At 46.4% G+C, this 21488-nt stretch overlaps 1 protein-coding gene across 3 annotated transcripts in view; it reads left to right on the forward strand.

Moving 5' to 3' along the window:
* LOC311133522 (LIM domain and actin-binding protein 1-like) overlaps positions 1-19643 on the forward strand; it is a 40850-nt gene extending 21207 nt beyond the window's left edge. Inside the window, exons 5-12 of one of the 3 annotated variants that reach the window (XM_084167025.1) lie at positions 8563-8617; positions 14954-15051; positions 15569-15634; positions 16017-16068; positions 16396-16478; positions 16649-16782; positions 17110-18632; positions 18786-19643. In XM_084167025.1, coding sequence (XP_084023151.1) covers positions 8563-8617; positions 14954-15051; positions 15569-15634; positions 16017-16068; positions 16396-16478; positions 16649-16782; positions 17110-18199 — 1578 coding nt within the window. In that variant the 3' untranslated portion in view covers positions 18200-18632; positions 18786-19643. The remainder of the gene's footprint in view (positions 1-8562; positions 8618-14953; positions 15052-15568; positions 15635-16016; positions 16069-16395; positions 16479-16648; positions 16783-17109; positions 18633-18785) is intronic. The other 2 variants (XM_084167026.1, XM_084167027.1) reach the window with 2 other exon arrangements.
* The last annotated feature ends 1845 nt before the right edge of the window (positions 19644-21488 follow it).

Genomic DNA, 21488 nt, shown 5'->3' on the forward strand with positions numbered 1-21488 from the left:
TCGGGCCACTCTTGTCAGGCTGGGCATGATGCATAGTTGTTTTTGTATTTTTCTGTAGGTAGGCCTAAAGGATTTGAGGTAAAATAACCCTATCAAAACAGAAAGCTCCTTGAAAGAGGCAATATGCCAGGCCTATTGGGCCAAAATCAATGATGGCCTATTGCATAGATAATAGAATGTAAATGAACGAAACTTTTAAGAGATCTGTTTTTTTGTTTGTAAATACTTTGCTACAATGACACTTAGCTTGCTAACCACCTCGCTCCTTTCTGTTAGCATGTGCACGTAGTACACCATCATACTTTCGGGATACAGGTCTTTTCAGATTCCGCGATGACTAATTGTGGACACTACATCATAACACTCCCTCTCTTGCTCTTGGTCCTAATCTTTGTAAGTCACCTTGGTTTTTCACCTGTGTGTTTTATCAGTTTCTTTATGAAAATATTTATCATACTTGATGACAGTAGCTAAAGCAAGGGGCTATAGCAGCACACAAGTAGACTACAAATGCATGCTGGGCCGGGCATGCCCTGAGCTCATGAAGTGAGCTCTACTGGAGCGAAATTGGAGCGGGCGAGAAGGCCGACGCTCCAGCCTTTGGGAAACTCGCTCAACACTCCAGTCAAATTGGGCACGCTCCACTCCTTGCTCCGCTCCAGTTCCGCTCCAGCTCCGCTCCAGCTCCGCTCCAGCTCCACTCCTTGCTCCGCTCCAGCTCCGCTCCAGCTCCGCTCACATACTCTGGTCGGGGCTTGGCAGACAGTGACGCTAATGCCTAGATTAGATCGACAGCATCATTGCATTTTGGTACACCAGAAGTACATTCATTTCTAATGGAATGTTGCATTTGTCTTGCAGCATTGTGTTGCAGAGACAGCTGCAGTGGGTTCTGTGTGGTGCATACATTGGATTTATCCAATGTATGCATCAAACTGTATACGTAGACTTGACAGAAATAGTAGCAAAAGGTGAATGTTGAACTTTTGTTGCTCACATATTCAGTAAACATTTTGGATTAGCCTACCTAATGAAAAAAGTTTGGCTGCAGAATTTATTATGCAGCATTGATGCAATGAATCTGTCGGTCTGATCGAGGCGTAAAGTGAGTGACTCTCCTCTAGTCAGTCAGTGTAGCCTATCGAATCGCATCAGAGAGATCCATTCATTTGGCTCCCTAATTTGCATAGGCTACCGGTAGGCCTAGGACTTTTTGGCGATTATCTGCAGATAAATTATGAAAACATTTGATGAAGATGGTGAATCATCACTGCAGGGACAAAAGGTAGTGGAGAGCCTAATTCTGATCCAAATATTACAATTAGGCGATGATGCTAATGAAAAGTATTCTGGTAGATGGAAACGTTTTCCCCAAAACCTTCTCAATTAAAAGTTAACTACAAAGTAGCCTATGCTTACCTAGCAGAATGATATCATGATTATTTTAATCAATCCAGTGGGTATTTGTTTAGCAAACTCTACCATCATGTGTGCTACAAAACCCCCGATAAACAACAGCCTCTTGCTAGGATGCGCTCTTGAATTAAAGGGTAAGGGATGGATCGAAATTGACAGAATGATTACCGTGAGGAAAATGGGGAAGGGTCATGCTTTTTTCCATTTCAGTCAAGGGGAGGGTTTAGTATTTTTTTTAAATCTAGCCCAGGGGAGGATCATGTAATTTGTAATTGATGAAATTTCTATATTTCTCAGTGTTTAAGATTAAGTTGCTTATTAGGCTATATATCGATGTATGCCCAATTCCCCCCCTCATCTCTGGTTCTCCGCTGGACACACAATATCAAGTGCGCCTATAGTGTGGTCTCAATCAATCTAAGATAGCTGCTTTGATGGTGTAAATAAAACTAGGCTGCATTACACACTGCAATGGATATTCCAACCCTGAGCCCCAGACTGCTCTGCTCTTGCTGATCAAAAACGTTTTTGTGTGCTGTCAAACCAATGGCTGTACTGTCTAGGGTACGCTGGCAGTTCAGGAGGAGAGTCAAAGGCTTCTTCCGAAAATCATTTTGATTAGGCCTTGTCCAAAAAATGCGTGGACTAGCCTATGTTCTGTTCAGTTGGGGAAGGAGAGCGTGAAGATGAGAAGGAGGACCGGAGGTCAACGTTGATAGCTTGCTACTACTATAATATATTTGATTAAAAACAATATGTTTCTTGCCCGTGATATATTTATCAGAGTTATTGACCTCACAATAAGCCAGATTCCAGTAACTTACATTGTGGTCCTGAAACTTGAAGCAGCAGCCGCAGCACAGTCAATCGGAAATTGACAGCTCATGGTGCTGAAAGTAGGCAAATTTGAGTAGGCATAATTCATTTCAACAGTCTTCATTTCAATTAGACTTTACTAACAACAAGAGGGCTTTGTGTTGGAGCCTATTTCTTCCTATTTAAGAAATAAGAGGTAGGCATACCTGTTTGACAGATTAAATTAGGCTATAGGCTGCTATATCCATAGATTTGTTGGTCAATTACTCCACCCACCATGGACTCTTTAAATAGCCTACCTCCATGTCAGTGAAGGGCTGTTAAGTTAAAACCAAGACTCAAATTGAGGGGGTATGAGAGGGTATGCCATAGGCCTACTTTTTTATTAAAGAAAATGGCAAAAAGCACAGGCCTACCCCTTGTTAGCTTAAGATTTTGAAGAAAATAACACTAATTTGATTGATAAAATAACAGCGCTTTGGTCCACGATGCTTTATGCTAGAACCCACGTGTAAAATACTAGGGAAAGACTCCGATACATATGGGGATATCATTGTTTCCTTTCTTTAACATTCAGAGGCTGAGCTACAACCTTCTATAGCCGAGGAGCCAAAAAATTGACTTTGCTTGGGAAGTAATCTAATTCTGTCACTATCAATTGATTAAGCTACTAACTTTCTGTACAATAGAAGATGTTTAAACCCAAACAGCTTGCAGGGAAACACTTGTGACCTTCTCTCATTGGGTTCATCCACAGAAGAAGAGTAGCCAGCAGTTAAAGCTTAAATGTTTCTGCGTCGGTAGGCCTACTCTGTCTGGGGTGGAAGGGTAGGCCTAACCTTTGAAATTACCATGCTCAAAGTTTTGTTGCAAACAAGACGCACTGATTTGACATTGGAGAAGTATGATAAGATGAACACATAGGCCTATTTCTCTGTCCATTCTTAGCCTGTCATTTCAGAAATGTGTGTGGTATTAAAAAGATTTTGCTAATATGTAAAATGATGTAGAATTGCATGAAATGTTTATAATAGGCAATTTTATTCTCGGAAATACAATGATAGGTTCATGCAATGCTTTTAATATAAAGGAGATCTTTCTACCCCTATTCTTGTCCATGGTGGTCTGCAAACCCACATCATTCTGGCCCGCAGCCCTGTGTGCTATCAAAATTCCTGCGTTGCCATGTAATGCTTACAGGACAAAGAACATTTTCTAAAACTGCATATCTAAGGCTCTGGTCTGTCCAAGAAGTGAGGGTAAACGGTAGACTTGTTCTCTGCAATCCACTTTGTTTTAAATATTATTTTGGGTATCGGGGAGTTTTTGTTTTGTTTTGTTCAGGGTTTAGGTCAAATATACACTGCTGAAAAAAATAAAGGGAACACTTAAACAACACAATGTAACTCCAAGTCAATCACACTTCTGTGAAATCAAACTGTCCACTTAGGAAGCAACACTGATTGACAATACATTTCACATGCTGTTGTGCAAATGGAATAGACAACAGGTGGAGATTATAGGCAATTAGCAAGACACCCCCAATAAAGGACTGGTTTTGCAGTTGGTGACCACAGACCACTTCTCAGTTCCTATGCTTCCTGGCTGATGTTTTGGTCACTTTTGAATGCTGGCGGTGCATTCACTCTAGTGGTAGCATGAGACGGAGGCTACAACCCACACAAGTGGCTCAGGTAGTGCAGCTCATCCAGGATGGCACATCAATGCGAGCTGTGGGAAGAAGGTTTGCTGTGTCTGTCAGCGTAGTGTCCAGAGCATAGAGGCGCAACCAGGAGACAGGCCAGTACATCAGGAGATGTGGAGGAGGCCGTAGGAGGGCAACAACCCAGCAGCAGGACTGCTACCTCCGCCTTTGTGCAAGGAGGAGCAGGAGGAGCACTGCCAGAGCCCTGGAAAATGACCTCCAGCAGGCCACAAATGTGCATGTGTCTGCTTAAACGGTCAGAAACAGAATCCATGAGGGTGGTATGAGGGCCCGACATCCACAGGTGGGGGTAGTGCTTACAGCCCAACACCGTGCAGGACGTTTGGCATTTGCCAGAGAACACCAAGATTGGCAAATTCACCACTGGCGCCCTGTGCTCTTCACAGATGAAAGCAGGTTCACACTGAGCACATGTGACAGACGTGACAGTCTGGAGACGCCGTGGAGAACGTTCTGCTGCCTGCAACATCCTCCAGCATGACCGGTTTGGCGGTGGGTCAGTCATGGTGTGGGGTGGCATTTCTTTGGGGGGCCGCACAGCCCTCCATGTGCTCGACAGAGGTAGCCTGACTGCCATTAGGTACCGAGATGAGATCCTCAGACCCCTTGTGAGACCATATGCTGGTGCGGTTGGCCCTGGGTTCCTCCTAATGCAAGAAAATGCTAGACCTCATGTGGCTGGAGTGTGTCAGCAGTTCCTGCAAGAGGAAGGCATTGATGCTATGGACTGGCCCGCCCGTTCCCCAGACCTGAATCCAATTGAGCACATCTGGGACATCATGTCTCGCTCCATCCACCAATGCCACGTTGCACCACAGACTGTCCAGGAGTTGGCGGATGCTTTAGTCCAGGTCTGTGAAGAGATCCCTCAGGAGACCATCCGCCACCTCATCAGGAGCATGCCCAGGCGTTGTAGGGAAGTCATACAGGCACGTGGAGGCCACACACACTACTGAGCCTCATTTTGACTTGTTTTAAGTTGGATCAGCCTGTTGGATCAGCCTGTAGTGTGGTTTTCCACTTACATTTTGAGGGTGACTCCAAATCCAGACCTCCATGGGTTGATACATTTGATTTCCATTGATAATTTTTGTGTGATTTTGTTGTCAGCACATTCAACTATGTATGCTCAGCTGGTAGAGCACGGCGCTTGTAACGCCAAGGTAGTGGGTTCGATCCCCGGGACCACCCATACACAAAAAAAATGTATGCACGCATGACTGTAAGTCGCTTTGGATAAAAGCGTCTGCTAAATGGCATATTATTATTATTTATTATTATAAAGAAAAAAGTATTTAATAAGATTATTTCATTCATTCAGATCTAGGATGTGTTATTTTAGTGTTCCCTTTATTTTTTTGAGCAGTGTATTTTGCTGAAGGGAGGGCCATCCATTTTCATTTCAGAGAGGTCTAATTTTCTCCATGTAACCCTTACTATACTGAACAAAAATATAAACGCAACATGCAATAATTTCAACAATTTTACTGAGATACAGTCAATTTAAATAAATTCTTATGGTTGAGAAATGAACATTAAATTATCTGATAACAGCTCTGGTGGACATTCCTGCAGTCAGCATGCCAATTGCACGCTCCATCAAAACTTGAGACATCTGTAGCATTGTGTTGTGTGGCAAAACTGTACATTTCAGAGTGGCCTTTTATTGTCCCCAGCACAAGGTGCACCTGTGTAATGATCATGCTGTTTAATCAGCTTCTTGATATGCCACACCTGTCAGATGAATGGATTATCTTGGCAAAGGAGAAATGCACACTAACAGGGATGTAAACAAATGTGCGCACAGAATTGGAGAGAAATAAGCTTTTTGTGCATATGGAAAATGTATGGGATCTTTTATTTCAACTCACGAAACATGGGACCAACACTTTACATGTTGCGTTAATATTTTTGTTCAGTGTATAAATAACTACACCCAAAAATCTAAAATTCTCTGATTTTTCCCAGAGCTCAAAAGTGGTCTCCTGATGTGGTTTAAGCATTGTTGTGGACTTAGAACATCCACCTTTGTTGATTTTCTATTTTTTTGAAGTGTGATTTTTGAGAGTGAAAACCTAAGAAGAAACTAGGAAAACTGGAAAAACAAAACCTTTCATTTAATTTTCAAGATAATGTTGGCTATTTCATTTTTCTGTTTTAATAAAATACATAATTTGAAGAACAAACATCATTGTAGCAATTCATATCTTGCAGTAAAACTGTGAATAAGACTTTAATCTCAAGAGAAGACAGGTTAAAGGTTTCATGTTCTCTTAGGTAGAAAATAGTCCTAATCATTATAGGCCTAGACCTAAACAATATCCAAAACAACTAACAATACACTGAATTCATACATTTTCAGTGATTTAAATTGTAATGTCATGTCTTTCTACACAATACCCTTTTGCACAAACTCTTTTGACCTATCGCTGCTGCTACTGCTTATTGTCTATCCTCCTGTTGCCTAGTGACTTTGCCCCTGCCTGTATTTGCATGTCTGCCCCGGTAGCCTCATTCCCCTGCATATCAACTCAGTGCTTGTGCCGGTGTATATAGCCAAGTTATTGTTACTCATTGTGTTTATTCATCGTGTTATTATTTTTACGTTATTTTTCTCTCTGCATCGTTGGGAGGGGCCTGTAAAGGCCACACATACAGCATTTGCAAACACATGCACACTGCACACACATACAGTACATTTTAATATTGTCCTTTTGCTGTATTCTCGATTTTGTATTGTAGATATGTCATGGTAGAGTAGTGTGTAATACTGTGTTGTGTTATGTATTGTTTTATTGTATGTAGCAGCAGCTAATGGGGATCCAGAATAAATACAAAAATAAATACAAAAGTAAGCATTTCACTGTTAGCCTGTTGTTTACTAAGCATGTGACAAATACAATTAGATTTGAATACTACAACAAAGTTTTCCAATCTGGGAGGTAAACTCGATAAGGTGTTCAATAATTTTGCTGTGTATTTCAGATGGAATCAAGGCATTAGAATGTACCAGAGGCCACCAAGATCAAATCAAATCAAATCAAATGTTATTGGTCAGATGCGCCGAATACAACAGGTGCAGACATTACAGTGAAATGCTTACTTACAATTATTTTCCATGATGAAATGCTTACTGACAATTTTGAGGGCCTTCCTCTGACACCGCCTGGTATAGAGGTCCTGGATGGCAGGAAGCTTGGCCCCAGTGATGTACTGGGCCGTACGCACTACCCTCTGTAGTGCCTTGCGGTCGGAGGCCAAGCAGTTGCCATACCAGGCGGTGATGCAACCAGTCAGGATGCTCTCGATGGTGCAGCTGTAGAATTTTTTGAGGATCTGAGGACCCATGCCAAATCTTTTCAGTCTCCTGAGGGGGAATAGGCTTTGATAGAGATAGAGCTCCTTTGGCAACAGAAAGACCCTTCTTCCCAACCCATCTGTTGTGACCCTTCTCCCTGTTGTGACCCTTCTCCCCAGCCCATCTGTACTTACAATCTTAGGGAATTATGACTGGGCGTCTTCAGTGTTTTGTAGGTTAAGGGGTGTGTGATTTAAGTGTGTATAGCCTACTGGTGTGGAGGCTGGGTGTGTGTGCATATTAGTGGGTAGAGTGGCTGTGTCATGGTGGAGTTGGTGGGGGGACAGACAGTCCTGTCTGACAATGGCTCTGGCTCTTGAGCTTATTAGGGGATGAACACTGTGTACACGTGTCCGCACCCATACAGTATGTGTACATACAGTAGTGTGTGTGTGGTTAGTGGTGGTGTAGGGGGTGCATCTCCCTTGACTTTCTGGTAAGTCATTATGTGGTTCATTACACGGTTTATATCCGTTGTGTGGTGCTAGAAGTATTTTACTTCTATGAAGTTTGTCTTGTCATATTTGTTTATTTTCCATGATGAACTACATATTATGCGTAATGCTTTGTTAAAAACATACAGGATTGAGTTTAGCTGTAGAATTCATTGCATCTGCTGTCCAAAATTTGCCGAATGCAGTAAATTCACCATCTTGTTCAAGTTAGAAATGTTTCAGCAACTTGAGACAATTGAGCTTCTTATGAAATCTGATATCACCATAGATATTTGGTGATTGTTTTGGTGTTTAACTGTAAAGTGTTCCTTACTGTTATCAGTCTATCTCTTGGGCAAATTAGATTAATCACTGATGTGAATGCTTGTTATTTGATTAGGTCTAGAGCAAGGTGTGTGTGGGGGGAATAGAACATGCCCCAAATGGGTATGTGTGTTGTTTGTGTGTGCCAGTGTGAATAGGGATTTGTTTAAGAAACCATCAGTGGCTCATTGTAATGTAAAGAATATGCAGGAACTGGCTTTGATGTCGATGGGCCAAACCATTGTGAGATAAGGGAGGTGTTGGTGGGTGGTCAAGAGTGACCAATGATGGGGTGGCTTAATGTTGTCTGAGTGTAGATATGGGTAGCAAAGCAGAGGCCGACAAACTAAGGCTTAGAGATAGATGGAAGTAGAGAAAGCAGGAGGGGTCTGTGGTTGCTGGGTTGAAGGTGATGACATTGTACAAGTCCTGTCTGAGGTTGTGGAATAAACTGAACCCTGACCCTTGACCCTTATGTTATCATCCAGGTGAACACGGGACTACACAGCAGCTCCTCCGAGGACATGGACCAGAGACTAGGAGGTAATGCATGAGCACACACACACTGCACTAGACCCATACAGTATAATCAAATTCTGAGGTCACAGCTGATATCACCACCACTAGGCACCAACTGACAAAGGATCCCATGCAGAGAGGTGCCCAGTGCACTCATTCTATCCATGAATGTTACAGATGAGGATGCAGGGTTTGCATTCAGACAGATTTTTTTTTATCCACGGGTGCAACATTTTACATTTTAGTCATTTAGCTGACACTCTTATCCAGAGCGACTTACAGTTAGTGCATTAATCTTAAGATAGCTAGGTGGTCACAGTCATAGTAAGTACATTTTCCCCCAATAAAGTAATTATCAGCAAAGTTGGTGCTAGTCCTGTCTGACAATGGCTCTGGCACTATCGAGAGCATCCTGACTGGTTGCATCACTGCCTGGTATGGCAACTGCTCGGCCTCCGACCGCAAGGCACTACAGATGGTAGTGCGTACGGCCCAGTACATCACTGGGGCCAAGCTTCCTGCCATCCAGGACCTATATACCAGGCGGTGTCAGAGGAAGGCGCTAAAAATTGTCAAAGACTACAGCCACCATAGTCATAGACTGTTCTCTCTGCTACCGCACGGCAAGCGGTACCGGAGTGCCAAGTCTAGGTCCAAGAGCCTTCTAAACCGCTTCTACCCCCAAGCCATAAGACTCAATAACATCTAATCAAATGGCTACCCAGACTATTTGCATTGCCCCCCCCCCCCCCCCCACGCTGCTGCTACTCTCTGTTTATTATCTATGCATAGTCACTTGAATAACTCTACCTACATGTACATATTACCTCAATTACCTCGAATAATCGGTGCCCCCGCACATTGACTCGGTACATTGACCCGTATATAGCCTTGCTATTGTTATTTTTACTGCTGCTATTTAATTATTTGTAACTTTTATTTCGTATTATTTAATAAAAAACGTTTTTTTGATTTTTTGTTGTTGTTGGTATTCTTTCTTAAACCTGCATTGTTGGTTAAGGACTTGTAAGTAAGCATTTCACTGTAAGGTCTACACCTGTTGAATTCGGCACGTGACAAAATAAAATTAGATTTGATTTAGTAGGAAAAGACGAGTGCAGGTTTATTTATTTTTATTTTTTATTTTTTAGAAGAGCTGTGGTTGAACTGTGTGGCAGAACAGTGTGTCAATTCATTGTGAGGGCACTGTGCTCCATCTAAAAATACCAGCTTTATTTACTGAAGTCATAAACTTTTGGCAGCTTTTATATACCCTTTCCCCAGTTTTTTTTCATAGTAGCTAATGTAGGACAGTTTTTTCCCATCTTGTTTTCATAGTAGCTAATGTAGGTGTCACGGATGCCGCCGAGGCTGCTCCTCCTCCTTGCTCGGGCAGGCTTCGGCGTTCGTCGTCCCCGGAGTACTAGCTACTGCCGATCGATGTTTCGGTGTGTGTCTTGTGTTGTCTAGTTTGTACACCTGTTTCTTATTTTGTATTGATTATGTAACATATAAGTTCCCTTGTTTTATGTTTGCCTTTGTGTGTTATTGTCCTTTTGTCCTGTCGTATGTTTGGCATTGCTAGCTCGTTATTTTACGCACTCCGCGTGTTACTCCTCTAGTGTTGGAGACTTTTGTTTTTGTGCGTATTACTGGAAGTAAAGTAGTCATTCCTGATCCTCTGTGTCCTGCGCCTGACTTCACTGCCGCATACACATCACCCCAGTCTGACAGAATAACACACCACCCATGTAGTCAGCAGGACCAGCGGTGGTGACCGAGTCGCTGGAGGATCGGGTCAGCAGCCAGGACGCCATGATCCGTAGACTCGACACCGCCATGCAAGATGTGATGGACACTCTGAGCCGATGGGAAAGAGGAGGCTTGCCCACACCTCCTCCTACATTACCACCACCATCGGCCAGCCCCATCGTACCATCTCCGGAGTCCAGTGGGATTCGGCTCTCGCTCCCGAGGGCATATGATGGCACCGCAGCCGGGTGTCAGGGTTTCCTACTTCAAGTGGAACTCTACCTGGCAACCATACACCCGGCGCCCTCGGGATACGAGAGCGTCTCCGCCCTCATCTCCTGTCTATCCGGCAAGGCGTTGGAGTGGGCCAATGCCGAATGGAGGGGAATAGACGCCGCCACCATCAGCTACGCAGAGTTCTCCCGCCGCTTCAGGGCGGTTTTCGATCATCCCCCAGAGGGTAAAGCGGCGGGGGAGCGTCTGTTCCACCTCCGACAGGGGAAGAGGAGCGCACAAGAGTTCGCCCTGGACTTCCGGACTCTAGCGGCTAATGCGGGGTGGAATGAGAGGGCCCTCATCGACCACTATCGGTGCAGCCTACGAGAGGACGTTCGCCGAGAGTTGGCCTGCAGGGACACCAATCTAAGCTTCGATCAGTTGGTGGACATGTCGATCCGTCTGGTTACCCTGCTGGCTACCCGCGGACGTCCGGAGTTGCGGACGTCCGGAGTTGGGGCCGTCCATTCCATCTCCCAGTACCTCCGAGCCGAGCCCTATGGAGCTCGGGGTTGCTGGCGCTAGAGAGAGGAGGAGAGAGACCCGGAGGGAGGCCGTCCTCTGCACCAACTGTGGCCGTAGAGGACACACTGCGGCTCGGTGCTGGGGAGGGTCTCCTGGGGATCGAGGCAACAGGTCACGCACTGATGAGTCATTTCAGGTGAGTAGGCGCCCAACTCACCCAGAGCTCTCTGTTGTCCACCTGTGTATTCAAGTCGAATTTCCCCAGGTTTCATCTCATTCCCAGCATAAGGCGCTAGTCGATTCAGGCGCAGCTGGGAATTTTATTGATCGTAATTTCTGTGTTAAGTTAGGGATTCCCCTCCTACCAGTAGATGTGCCTTTTCCTATTCATGCCCTAGATAGCCGTCCGTTGGGATCAGGTTTAATTAGGGAGGTCACAGCGCCACTAAAGATGAAGACGCAGGGGGGTCATGAGGAGATCATACAGTTGTATCTGATCGACTCTCCTGCGTTTCCCGTGGTGCTGGGGCTTCCTTGGTTAATCTCTCATGACCCCACCATTTCGTGGCAACAGAGGGCTCTCAGGGAGTGGTCTGATCAGTGTGTCGGGCGGTGTATAGGTGTTTCCGTAGGGGCGACCACGGTGGAAAGTCCGAACCAAATGCCCGCACTGCACATTCCTCCTGAGTATGATGATTTGGCGCGCTTCTTCACAAAATTGGATCTCAGGAGCGCCTACAACCTGGTGCCCATTAGGGAGGGAGATGAATGGAAAACAGCATTTAGTACCACCTTGGGTCACTATGAGTATCTCGTCATGCCATACGGGTTAATGAATGCTCCTTCAGTCTTCCAATCATTTGTGGACGAGATCTTCCGGGATTTGCATGGGCAGGGTGTAGTGGTGTATATTGACGACATTCTAGTATACTCTTCTACACGAGCCGATCATGTGGCCCTGGTGCGTCAAGTGTTGGGTAGGCTGTTGGAGCATGACTTGTATGTGAAGGCAGAGAAATGCCTGTTTTTCCAGGAGTCCATCTCCTTCCTGGGCCATCGGTTGTCCGCGTCAGGGGTGGAGATGGAGGTTGACCGCGTTTCAGCCGTGCGTAATTGGCAGACTACCACCACGGTTAAGGAGGTGCAGCGGTTTTTGGGTTTTGCCAATTACTACCGGAGGTTTATCCGGGGTTTTGGACAGGTAGCAGCTCCCATCACCTCCCTGCTAAATGGGGGTCCGGTGCGTTTGCAGTGGTCGGCTGAGGCAGACAGGGCGTTTAGGCAACTGAAGGACCTGTTCACCTCGGTTCCGGTGCTGGCACATCCGGACCCCGCTTTAGCGTTCCAAGTGGAGGTGGACGCGTCAGAGGCTGGTATTGGGGCTGTACTGTCTCAACGCTCAGGCACGCCTCCTAAACTCCGGCCCTGCGCTTTTTACTCTAAGAAGCTCAGCCCGGCGGAACGTAATTATGACGTGGGGGACAGGGAGCTGCTAGCCGTGGTTCAAGCCCTAAAGGTGTGGAGGCATTGGCTTGAGGGGGCTCAACACCCTTTTCTCATTCTGACTAACCATCGTAACCTGGAGTACATCCGGGCAGCTAGGAGACTGAACCCTCGTCAGGCTAGGTGGGCCATGTTTCTGGCCCGGTTTGTTTTTAAGCTCACCTACATACCAGGGTCACAGAACGTTAAGGCAGACGCCCTGTCCCGGCGATATGACACAGAGGAGAGGTCCATTGAGCACACTCCCATACTGCCGGAGTCTTGTCTGGTGGCACCGGTGGTGTGGGAGGTCGATGCGGAGATCGAGCGGGCGTTACGTACCGACCCTACTCCTCCAGAGTGTCCAGCGGGGCGGAAGTACGTGCCGCTCGAGATTCGTGATCGACTAATTTATTGGGCTCATACGTCACCCTCCTCTGGACATCCTGGTATTGGCCGGACAGTGCACTGCCTTAGTGAGAAGTACTGGGGGCCAACATTGGCTAAGGACGTGAGGGTTTATGTCTCTTCCTGCTCGGTGTGCGCTCAGTGTAAGGCGCCTAGACACTTGCCCAGGGGGAAGTTACAACCCCTACCCGTTCCACAACGGCCGTGGTCTCACCTATCGGTAGACTTTGTTACGGACCTTCCCCCCTCCCAGGGGAATATCACTATTCTGGTCGTTGTGGATCGGTTCTCTAAGGCCTGTCGTCTCATCCCAATGCCGGGTCTCCCTACTGCCCTACAGACTGCTGAGGCCTTGTTTACCCACGTCTTCCGGCACTACGGGGTACCTGAGGATATAGTGTCTGATCAGGGTCCCCAGTTCACCTCTAGAGTCTGGAGGGCGTTCATGGAACGCTTGGGGGTCTCGGTTAGCCTTACCTCGGGTTTCCACCCTGAGAGTAATGGGCAGGTGGAGAGAGTGAACCAGGATGTGGGTAGGTTTCTGAGGTCTTATTGCCAGGACCGGCAGGAGGAGTGGTCGGGGTATATCCCCTGGGCAGAGGTTGCTCAGAACTCCCTTCGCCACTCATCTACGAATCTGACCCCTTTCCAGTGTGTGTTGGGGTATCAGCCAGTTCTGGCACCATGGCATCAGAGCCAGATCGAGGCTCCTGCGGTGGATGAATGGTTTCGGCGCTCGGAGGAGACATGGAACGCTGCGCATGTCCATCTGCAGCGGGCTATCCGTAGGCAGAAGGCAAGCGCCGATCGCCACCGCAGTGAGGGTCCAGTGTATGCACCTGGAGATCGAGTCTGGCTCTCGACTCGAAACCTGCCCCTTCGCCTGCCCTGCCGGAAGCTGGGTCGGCGGTTTGTGGGGCCATTTAAAGTCCTGAGGAGATTGAACGAGGTATGTTACAGATTACAACTGCCTAATGATTATCGCATTAACCCCTCGTTCCATGTGTCTCTCCTCAGGCCGGTGGTAGCTGGTCCACTCCAGGACAATGAGATACAGGAGACTCCTCCGCCCCCACTGGACATCGAGGGGGCTCCGGCGTACTCAGTCCGGTCCATCGTGGATTCGAGACGTCGGATGGGGGGTCTGCAGTATCTCGTGGAGTGGGAGGGGTACGGTCCGGAGGAACGGTGCTGGGTGCCTAGGAGGGACATCTTAGATCCCTCCCTCCTGACAGAGTTCCACCGGAGTCATCCCACTCACCCTGCTCCGCATCCTCCTGGCCGTCCCCGAGGCCGGGGTCGGCGCACGGCTGGAGCCGCGCGTCAAGGGGGGGGTACTGTCACGGATGCCGCCGAGGCTGCTCCTCCTCCTTGCTCGGGCAGGCTTCGGCGTTCGTCGTCCCCGGAGTACTAGCTACTGCCGATCGTTGTTTCGGTGTGTGTCTTGTGTTGTCTAGTTTGTACACCTGTTTCTTATTTTGTATTGATTATGTAACATATAAGTTCCCTTGTTTTATGTTTGCCTTTGTGTGTTATTGTCCTTTTGTCCTGTCGTATGTTTGGCATTGCTAGCTCGTTATTTTACGCACTCCGCGTGTTACTCCTCTAGTGTTGGAGACTTTTGTTTTTGTGCGTATTACTGGAAGTAAAGTAGTCATTCCTGATCCTCTGTGTCCTGCGCCTGACTTCACTGCCGCATACACATCACCCCAGTCTGACAGTAGGACAGTGTTTTCCAAAAATGTTTCATAGTAGCTAATGTAGGACAGTGTTTTCCAAAAATGTTTCATAGTAGCTAATGTAGGACAGTGTTTTCCCAGCTTTTTTTCATAGTAGCTAATGTAGGCCAGTGTGTTTTTTTTGGCTTCAAATCAACATCCAGGGCTTCAGTTAACATTGCAGCAGAGCTAGGTGGCAGATCATATATTCTAATCTCTGTGTGTGTGTCCGTGTCTGTCTGTGCATGTTTTCTCGTAGTGTTGTCCCCTGACAGAGTGCTAGAGACCACCTCCCTGAAGGAAAGAATGGCCAAGTACCAGTCAGCCGTTACCAAAAAGGGCCCACTAGCACGCACTGTGAGTTTGCGTGCGTGTTTGTTTATTATAGATGTTATCCTACAGTTTTTACACACTCCCCCCCTCTCACATTGTTTAGTCTCCTCTATTTAAGAGAGACTAGAGACACCGTTGAATCAGTCACCAGACCTAAATGTCCTTTTTAGAAAGTGGTCCTCTGCTCTTGTTTAATAGTCCAGAAATCTTGGTCACACCACATTACATTTTTACATTTGAGTCATTTAGCAGACGCTCATATCCAGAGCGACTTACAGTTAGTGTATTTATCTTAAGATAGCTAGGTGGGACAACCACATATCACAGTCATAGTAAGTACATTTTCCCTCAATGAAGTAGCTATCAGCAAAGTGAGAGCTAGTAAGAAATAAATAAAACATCCAAGGCTAATGTAAGGATAGTGTAAATGGAAAAGTTGCTAATCTAATGTCAAAGAAAGATAGATCTTACTTCACATATTTTGTAAAGATGGCCATGGTTTGGCATTTCATGTCTGTCTTATCACTGTGTTCTTCTACAGGCCAGTCAATCAGAGGGAGAGGATAGCAGCCTGAAGGAAAATGTGCCCCCTAGTGGTGTGGCTGTGGTCAGTACCTATGTGTGTGTGCCCATGCATTTGTCTGTGAGAGAGAGTTGGTTTTGAGGTGGGTACGTGAGAGAGGGAGCGACTGAGGGAACATAGTGAGTCTTTGAGATAAACGATAAACTGTGTTTGTGAAGATTAGTTAATTGGATAGGGTAGCAGCGTTTAAACAGATACACACTGTAAACCAATCAAAGCTGATATGCTGTGAGTAAATTAACATACAAGACTGAACTTAGTCTCCTAAAATACCTGCTCTTAAACATGAATACACAGTGACTGTAAACTCTTTCATATGGATTTTTTTAAACTACTTTACATGGATGAACAAGCTATACTGTTTTTTGGATTGCTATAACAAGGTTCTCTCCTTTTTCCCACTCAGAGCCAGGCTTTAGAGTCCTACAGCAGAAAAGTCGCTGTAGCAGAGACCAATGGTGAGTCAGCTTTAATTTCCCTCCCTATCTCTCATGATGTCAACCCCACAGCTCTCGGTTGGGGGTGCCGGGGACAGAACCTCACCCAGCGGGGCAACGGCTGCTCTCACCTCTGATTGGTCCTCTGTATTCTAGGTTAAAGGGCAGAGAGGGGTGGAGCCACGACTGAGTCGTTACTCTGAGTTACTGCTCTGTGTCTAGTGAAAAGCCTGGCTGCTTTTTTTCAATTGTTATATTGCTCTGCCCAACTGTGACACTGACCTCCTCTGGAGTCAAGATGAGGTCCCTGTAGTCTGACCGGTATGTTATGTGTTTGGTCTGTTTCAGGGGATGGCATGGACACATCTAGCTCTAAGGGTAGTACCTCCTCTTCATCCTCGGCCCACAGTGACTTGCCCAAGGCAGCCAGAGTGAGTTCTCTCCATAGCCTCCATCACAATGACGCTTACAACTGTATTAAATCAAGGATATCAATATAAAATCTGACAGCAAGAGTTGTTACTGACAACCACAATTCAGTGTATGAAAGGCAAATCCTTAAAGTGTAAGTTTATGTGTGTGTGTGTGTGTGTGTGTGTAGAAGTTCTGCCTTCCCATGAGGGAGACGTGCATTGCGTGCCTAAAGACGGTGTACCCGCTGGAGAGGCTGGTGGCCAACACCCAGATCTTCCACACCTCCTGCTTCCGCTGTCTCCACTGCAACACCAAGCTCCGGTACTAGTAGGGATGCTGACTCACTACAGGACAGTTCAAATAACATTATATTGTCATTTTGTCAAAATGTACTTTTTCATACAAATGTCACATTCCAAAACATTTAGAAAACATTAGGGAAAGAACAATGAACATGTAAAAAAAGTATTGTCTATCGTGCATTATAATACTATCTTTACAATATGCCTTTTTAATTGGATTTATCCCAAGCTGAATCGATTGGAGTAACATTAGCTTTGAAATGTACATTTGTTTCAGTGACCGGTGTCTTGTCTGCATCTACCTAACACATGTTTTTGTGGTTCTTTGCTGCTCTCTGCTGTTCAGCCTGGGGAGCTATGCCTCTCTGCACGGTAATGTCTACTGCAAGCCCCACTTCAGCCAGCTGTTCAAGGCCAAAGGCAACTACGACGAGGGCTTCGGCCACCGCCCCCACAAGGACCTGTGGACGCCCCGCGCCGAGGGAGAGGAGGAGGAGGAAGAAAAAGGAGTAGACCGGGAGGTGGAGAAGAGGCCTAAGGAGCGGGCAGAAAGAGCGGTGGTGGTGTCCCGTCCAGCCGAGACACCACCCTCCCCAGCCAAACAGTCCAGCCCCACGGTGGAGGAGTCTCCCCTGGCCAAGGTGACAGACCTGACTGCCTCTCTTGAGACACACAGCCACACTTCCTCCACCGAGAAACTCTCCACCGCCGAGAAAATACCAGAGGCCCACAGGCTGAGGGTTGCCTGGCCCCCTCCTGCTGACATTGATGCTGGGGCCTCTCCTGCTCTGGAGGCTGGTGGTGGTGTGGGCCGGCCCTGGAGGGCCAAGTGGCCCCCGGAGGGCGAGGTGTCATCGTCCACCCTGAGCCCCGACAGGGCCGAGCTGAAGAGCCTCAGGAGGAGCTCGTCTCTGAAGGAGCGTAGTCGGCCCTTCTCGGTGGCCCCCAGCCTCACCACAACCAATGCCCTGGGGCCACGGGAGCCCCGCCGGCCCCTCAAATCCCTGCTGGAGAGGAGGGGGTCGCTGGAGGACAGCCAATCCACGCTTAAGGAACCAGAACCCCAACCCCAGAGGGGGAGAGAGGAGGAAAAAGAGGGGAGCAAGCCCACCCCGCCCAGCGGCAGTGCAGTGAACGGAGAGACCAGCTGTAAGGAGGTGGCGAGTCTGCCGGCGATGCAGGAGAAGAGAGAAGAGCCGATGAAGAAAGGAAAAGAAGCAGCAGAAGAGGAAGAGGCTTCTCTAAAATGCCAAAGTGCCTCTCCAGACATCCTAGCATCTCCGCCCCCGCAGCCCAAACACAACCGCAGCTCCCAGGACGTGGGCTTCTGGGAGGGGGAGGAGGGGGGGGGAGGAGGGGAGGGGGAACAGCTCACCGTAGAGGAGATGATCAAAAGGAACCGCTACTATGAGGAGGAAGAGGAAGATGACGTCTGAATAGACACTCCACTCTGAATCAGACTGGATTTAGACTGGACACACCAACACATTCTGTCCCTAGTACTCCCCGTCCAGGGACACAACAATGGTGATTTTTCTCTGTTTGGGTGTAATCTGTGATCATTTTGAATGTTTGTTTCGTTCACACTAGAAAAGTTAGCAATAAATCAGTCTTACTACACTACATAGAACCAAATAGCCTGATTCTTTTAGTGATTTCGGAGGGAGCCTGATAGAAGGGAGTGGTAGATTGTAGACGGTTGGATGAAAAACATTTTGTACCGTTTTCCATGTTTTCTGTTTTGTATTTTTACGCTGGAAAGGCTGGTCTGTGTCTTTTTTAAACTGGAAGTGAATACAGTTATGATCTTTATAATACACAGCCCTGATTGGCGGATAGGATAGTCTAGACCAGGGTTTCCCAAACTCGGTCCTGGGGCCCCCCATGGGTGCACGTTTTGGTTTTTGCCCTAGCACTACACAACTGATTCAAATAACCAACTCATCATCAAGCTTTGATTATTTGAATCAGCTGTGTAGTGCTAGGGCAAAAACCAAAACATGCACCCAGGGCGGGCCCCAGGACTGAGTTTGGGAAACCCTGGCCTAGAGCAGGGGTATTCAACTCTTACCTTACGAGGTCCGGCGCCTGCTGGTTTTCTGTTCTACCTGATAATTAACTGTACCCGGTCTAAATCAGTCGCTGATTAGAGGGGAACAATGAAAAAACGCACTGGAACTGGCTCCGAGGGCCAGAGTTGAGTTTGAGGGCTCTAGAGCCTACCCCGCTTACCCCTTCAGAGTAAGAGGATACATTTTATGCAAATAAAAGATGACTGGTCATTGGTCAGAATAATCAGATTGTGATGTCATGCTGTAGGCCAAAAACTCCATCCCATAAAAAAAAAAAATGTTACACTAAAAGGGCATTATCCTCATTTTCACAATTTCAGTGTTATTTCGACCTCGTAGTGTGGAAATATAAATAAAATAGGGAAATCACGTTTTTGACTGCACTGCCCCTTTAAGTGGGCTAGTCCAATCCACTGCCAGATGGATAACAGGATCAGAGCTGTTTTTAAATAATCACAAGCAGTTGCTTCATGGGTTTGATAATACTTGATCTTGTCATATACCTTAAGAATAAAAAAAGGCTTGTGATAGAATGTGGTAAATTGATCCGGCTGACTAAACCAACAGTGTACTATATCTGTGATGTATGTTTGGGTCCTTTCCTTTCCTGGGTATATGTTTTTAGTTGTTCTTTGACACAGTGCCTGTTTTAAATTGTATAAAAAACATCCTATTTTATAATGAATATAGAAAACTGGATAAATGGTCAGATTATTAAATTTACCCGCAATGTTTTATACTTTACATTATGGAGGACCCCAAAACATTATCTTGAAAGTGTTTGAAATAAATAATAAATGGTCTATCATTGATACATCTGTTGTCTTGTTTCAGTACATTAACTAAGGCCGGGATTCAATACGATCGCCCTTGTAGCCAGTGCAGCTTTTAAAGGCAATGTTACCGCGTTCGCGGAGATCACATTCACGGTGAATGCTGCAAATGTCAGCCCAATTGAAAATTACCTTTAAACGTCAAGCACGCTATTACGCAGATCTAACGCAGTTCGGTGTTGTTATACTGATGATTTGTCGCCACAGATGGTTTGTTTACCTTTCTACTGTTGTGGCTAGATGAAGGACTACAGCGCCATCTATTGGTTGTGTAAGGGACAACAGTTGTTGATATCTGTAGCATTGTAGCTAAGCCTAACCCCAACCCCTTTCCTAACCTTAACCTCTTTCTCCTAACCTGCCACGTTAATTATGCTAACCTGCCACGTTAATTAGCCTAACCTGCTATGTAAACAAACCATATGTGGGGACAAATCAGCAGTACCACCCATAGAGAATGATAGAGGCCCCTAGTATTAGCATGGGCAGCGCCATTTGAAGGCTTCCACCATTTTAATGTAGTCAACTGGGTGGGACTTCCAACTTCATTGGCTGACCCCTCCTGGTGACCCTGTTGGAGTCATGTTCAACCGGATCAATGGGAGGGATAAACCAATCGTGAAGAAGAAAATGGACTACTTCAAAATGATGATGGCCTCAATGGCGCTGCCCATGCTGTCACAGACGCTATAATGGCACAGATACAAAGATGAGTCCTCTATCTATCTCTATGGTATCACCACACAGGTTAGGAGAACTAACACAGCAGGTTAGGTGAATTAACATAGCAGGTTAGGAGAATGAGGTTAAGATTAGGAAAAGGGTTAAGTTTAGCTACAGTTTAGCTACAATGCTACAGTTTTCAACAACTGTTGTCACTGACGCGACCATTAGATGGAGCTGTAGGCCTACTCCATCTAGCCACATTTTACAACAGTAGAAACGTAAACTAACCATCTGTGGCGACAAATCATCAGGATCATTACACCAGATTGAATCCCAGCCTTAAAGGGCATGTAGCAGCTATTTCTCAATGCCATACATGCATATAATAGTAACTGAGAGCACCCCAAGAAAACATTCCCAAAATTGCAAACTCTTAAATACATTTGTATAATACTGTAATATTGTTCTAAAAGTTGGGTTTTAGGTTTTCTCCAAATCAGCTCTAACTTCAGAAACAATCCCAAAACACCCCGCGGTCAGCGTCACAAAGTGAGGAAATAAAAATCCATGCTCACCCTTCATATACTTGTGGGTAAAAACATTTTACTTGTGGGTTAGTGGTATGGAGCTAGCTAGCAATTACATTTTTCTTCATGAAAATGGCCAAGCTTTGTGTGGTGAGTATGCCTCTATGGCCACGCAAATTAAACACTGTAAAAAGTGGGATACATTTGTGAGAATGAGGCGGGCAAATTGGGCATCTACTCCTCAATCTGTCACTGCGGCCGGCCAACCACCCCCTCGAGGAGAGAATGGACCCCGGAGAGAAGGGCTTGCTCGTCCACCTCAGAGCTATTGTGCCAGGGCGGCCAGGCCAGGCTGTGGAGAGAAGGCCACAGCAGTAGCACATGGAAGCAGGCTCTAGGGGCAGCAGAACACCTCATTGTTCTGTCAGGACTGAGGTTCAGTAGTTAGCAGAGCAGGGAGAATGAACTGCCTACCCTTCCTCAGGGCTCCCTCCGTGCTCTATTCTACGGGACGTTTGTGGACTCTGTGATTTATTGAAACAGCTTTGCTCTGTAACATCAAGGTGATGTGCTGCTACGCTCATCATCAGAGAGGAGAATCTCCATTCTCAGCTGCTCAGAATAGAT

The sequence above is a fragment of the Coregonus lavaretus genome, assembly GCF_964263955.1.
Source record: "Coregonus lavaretus genome assembly, chromosome: 8".
NCBI classification, from domain to species: domain Eukaryota; kingdom Metazoa; phylum Chordata; class Actinopteri; order Salmoniformes; family Salmonidae; genus Coregonus; species Coregonus lavaretus.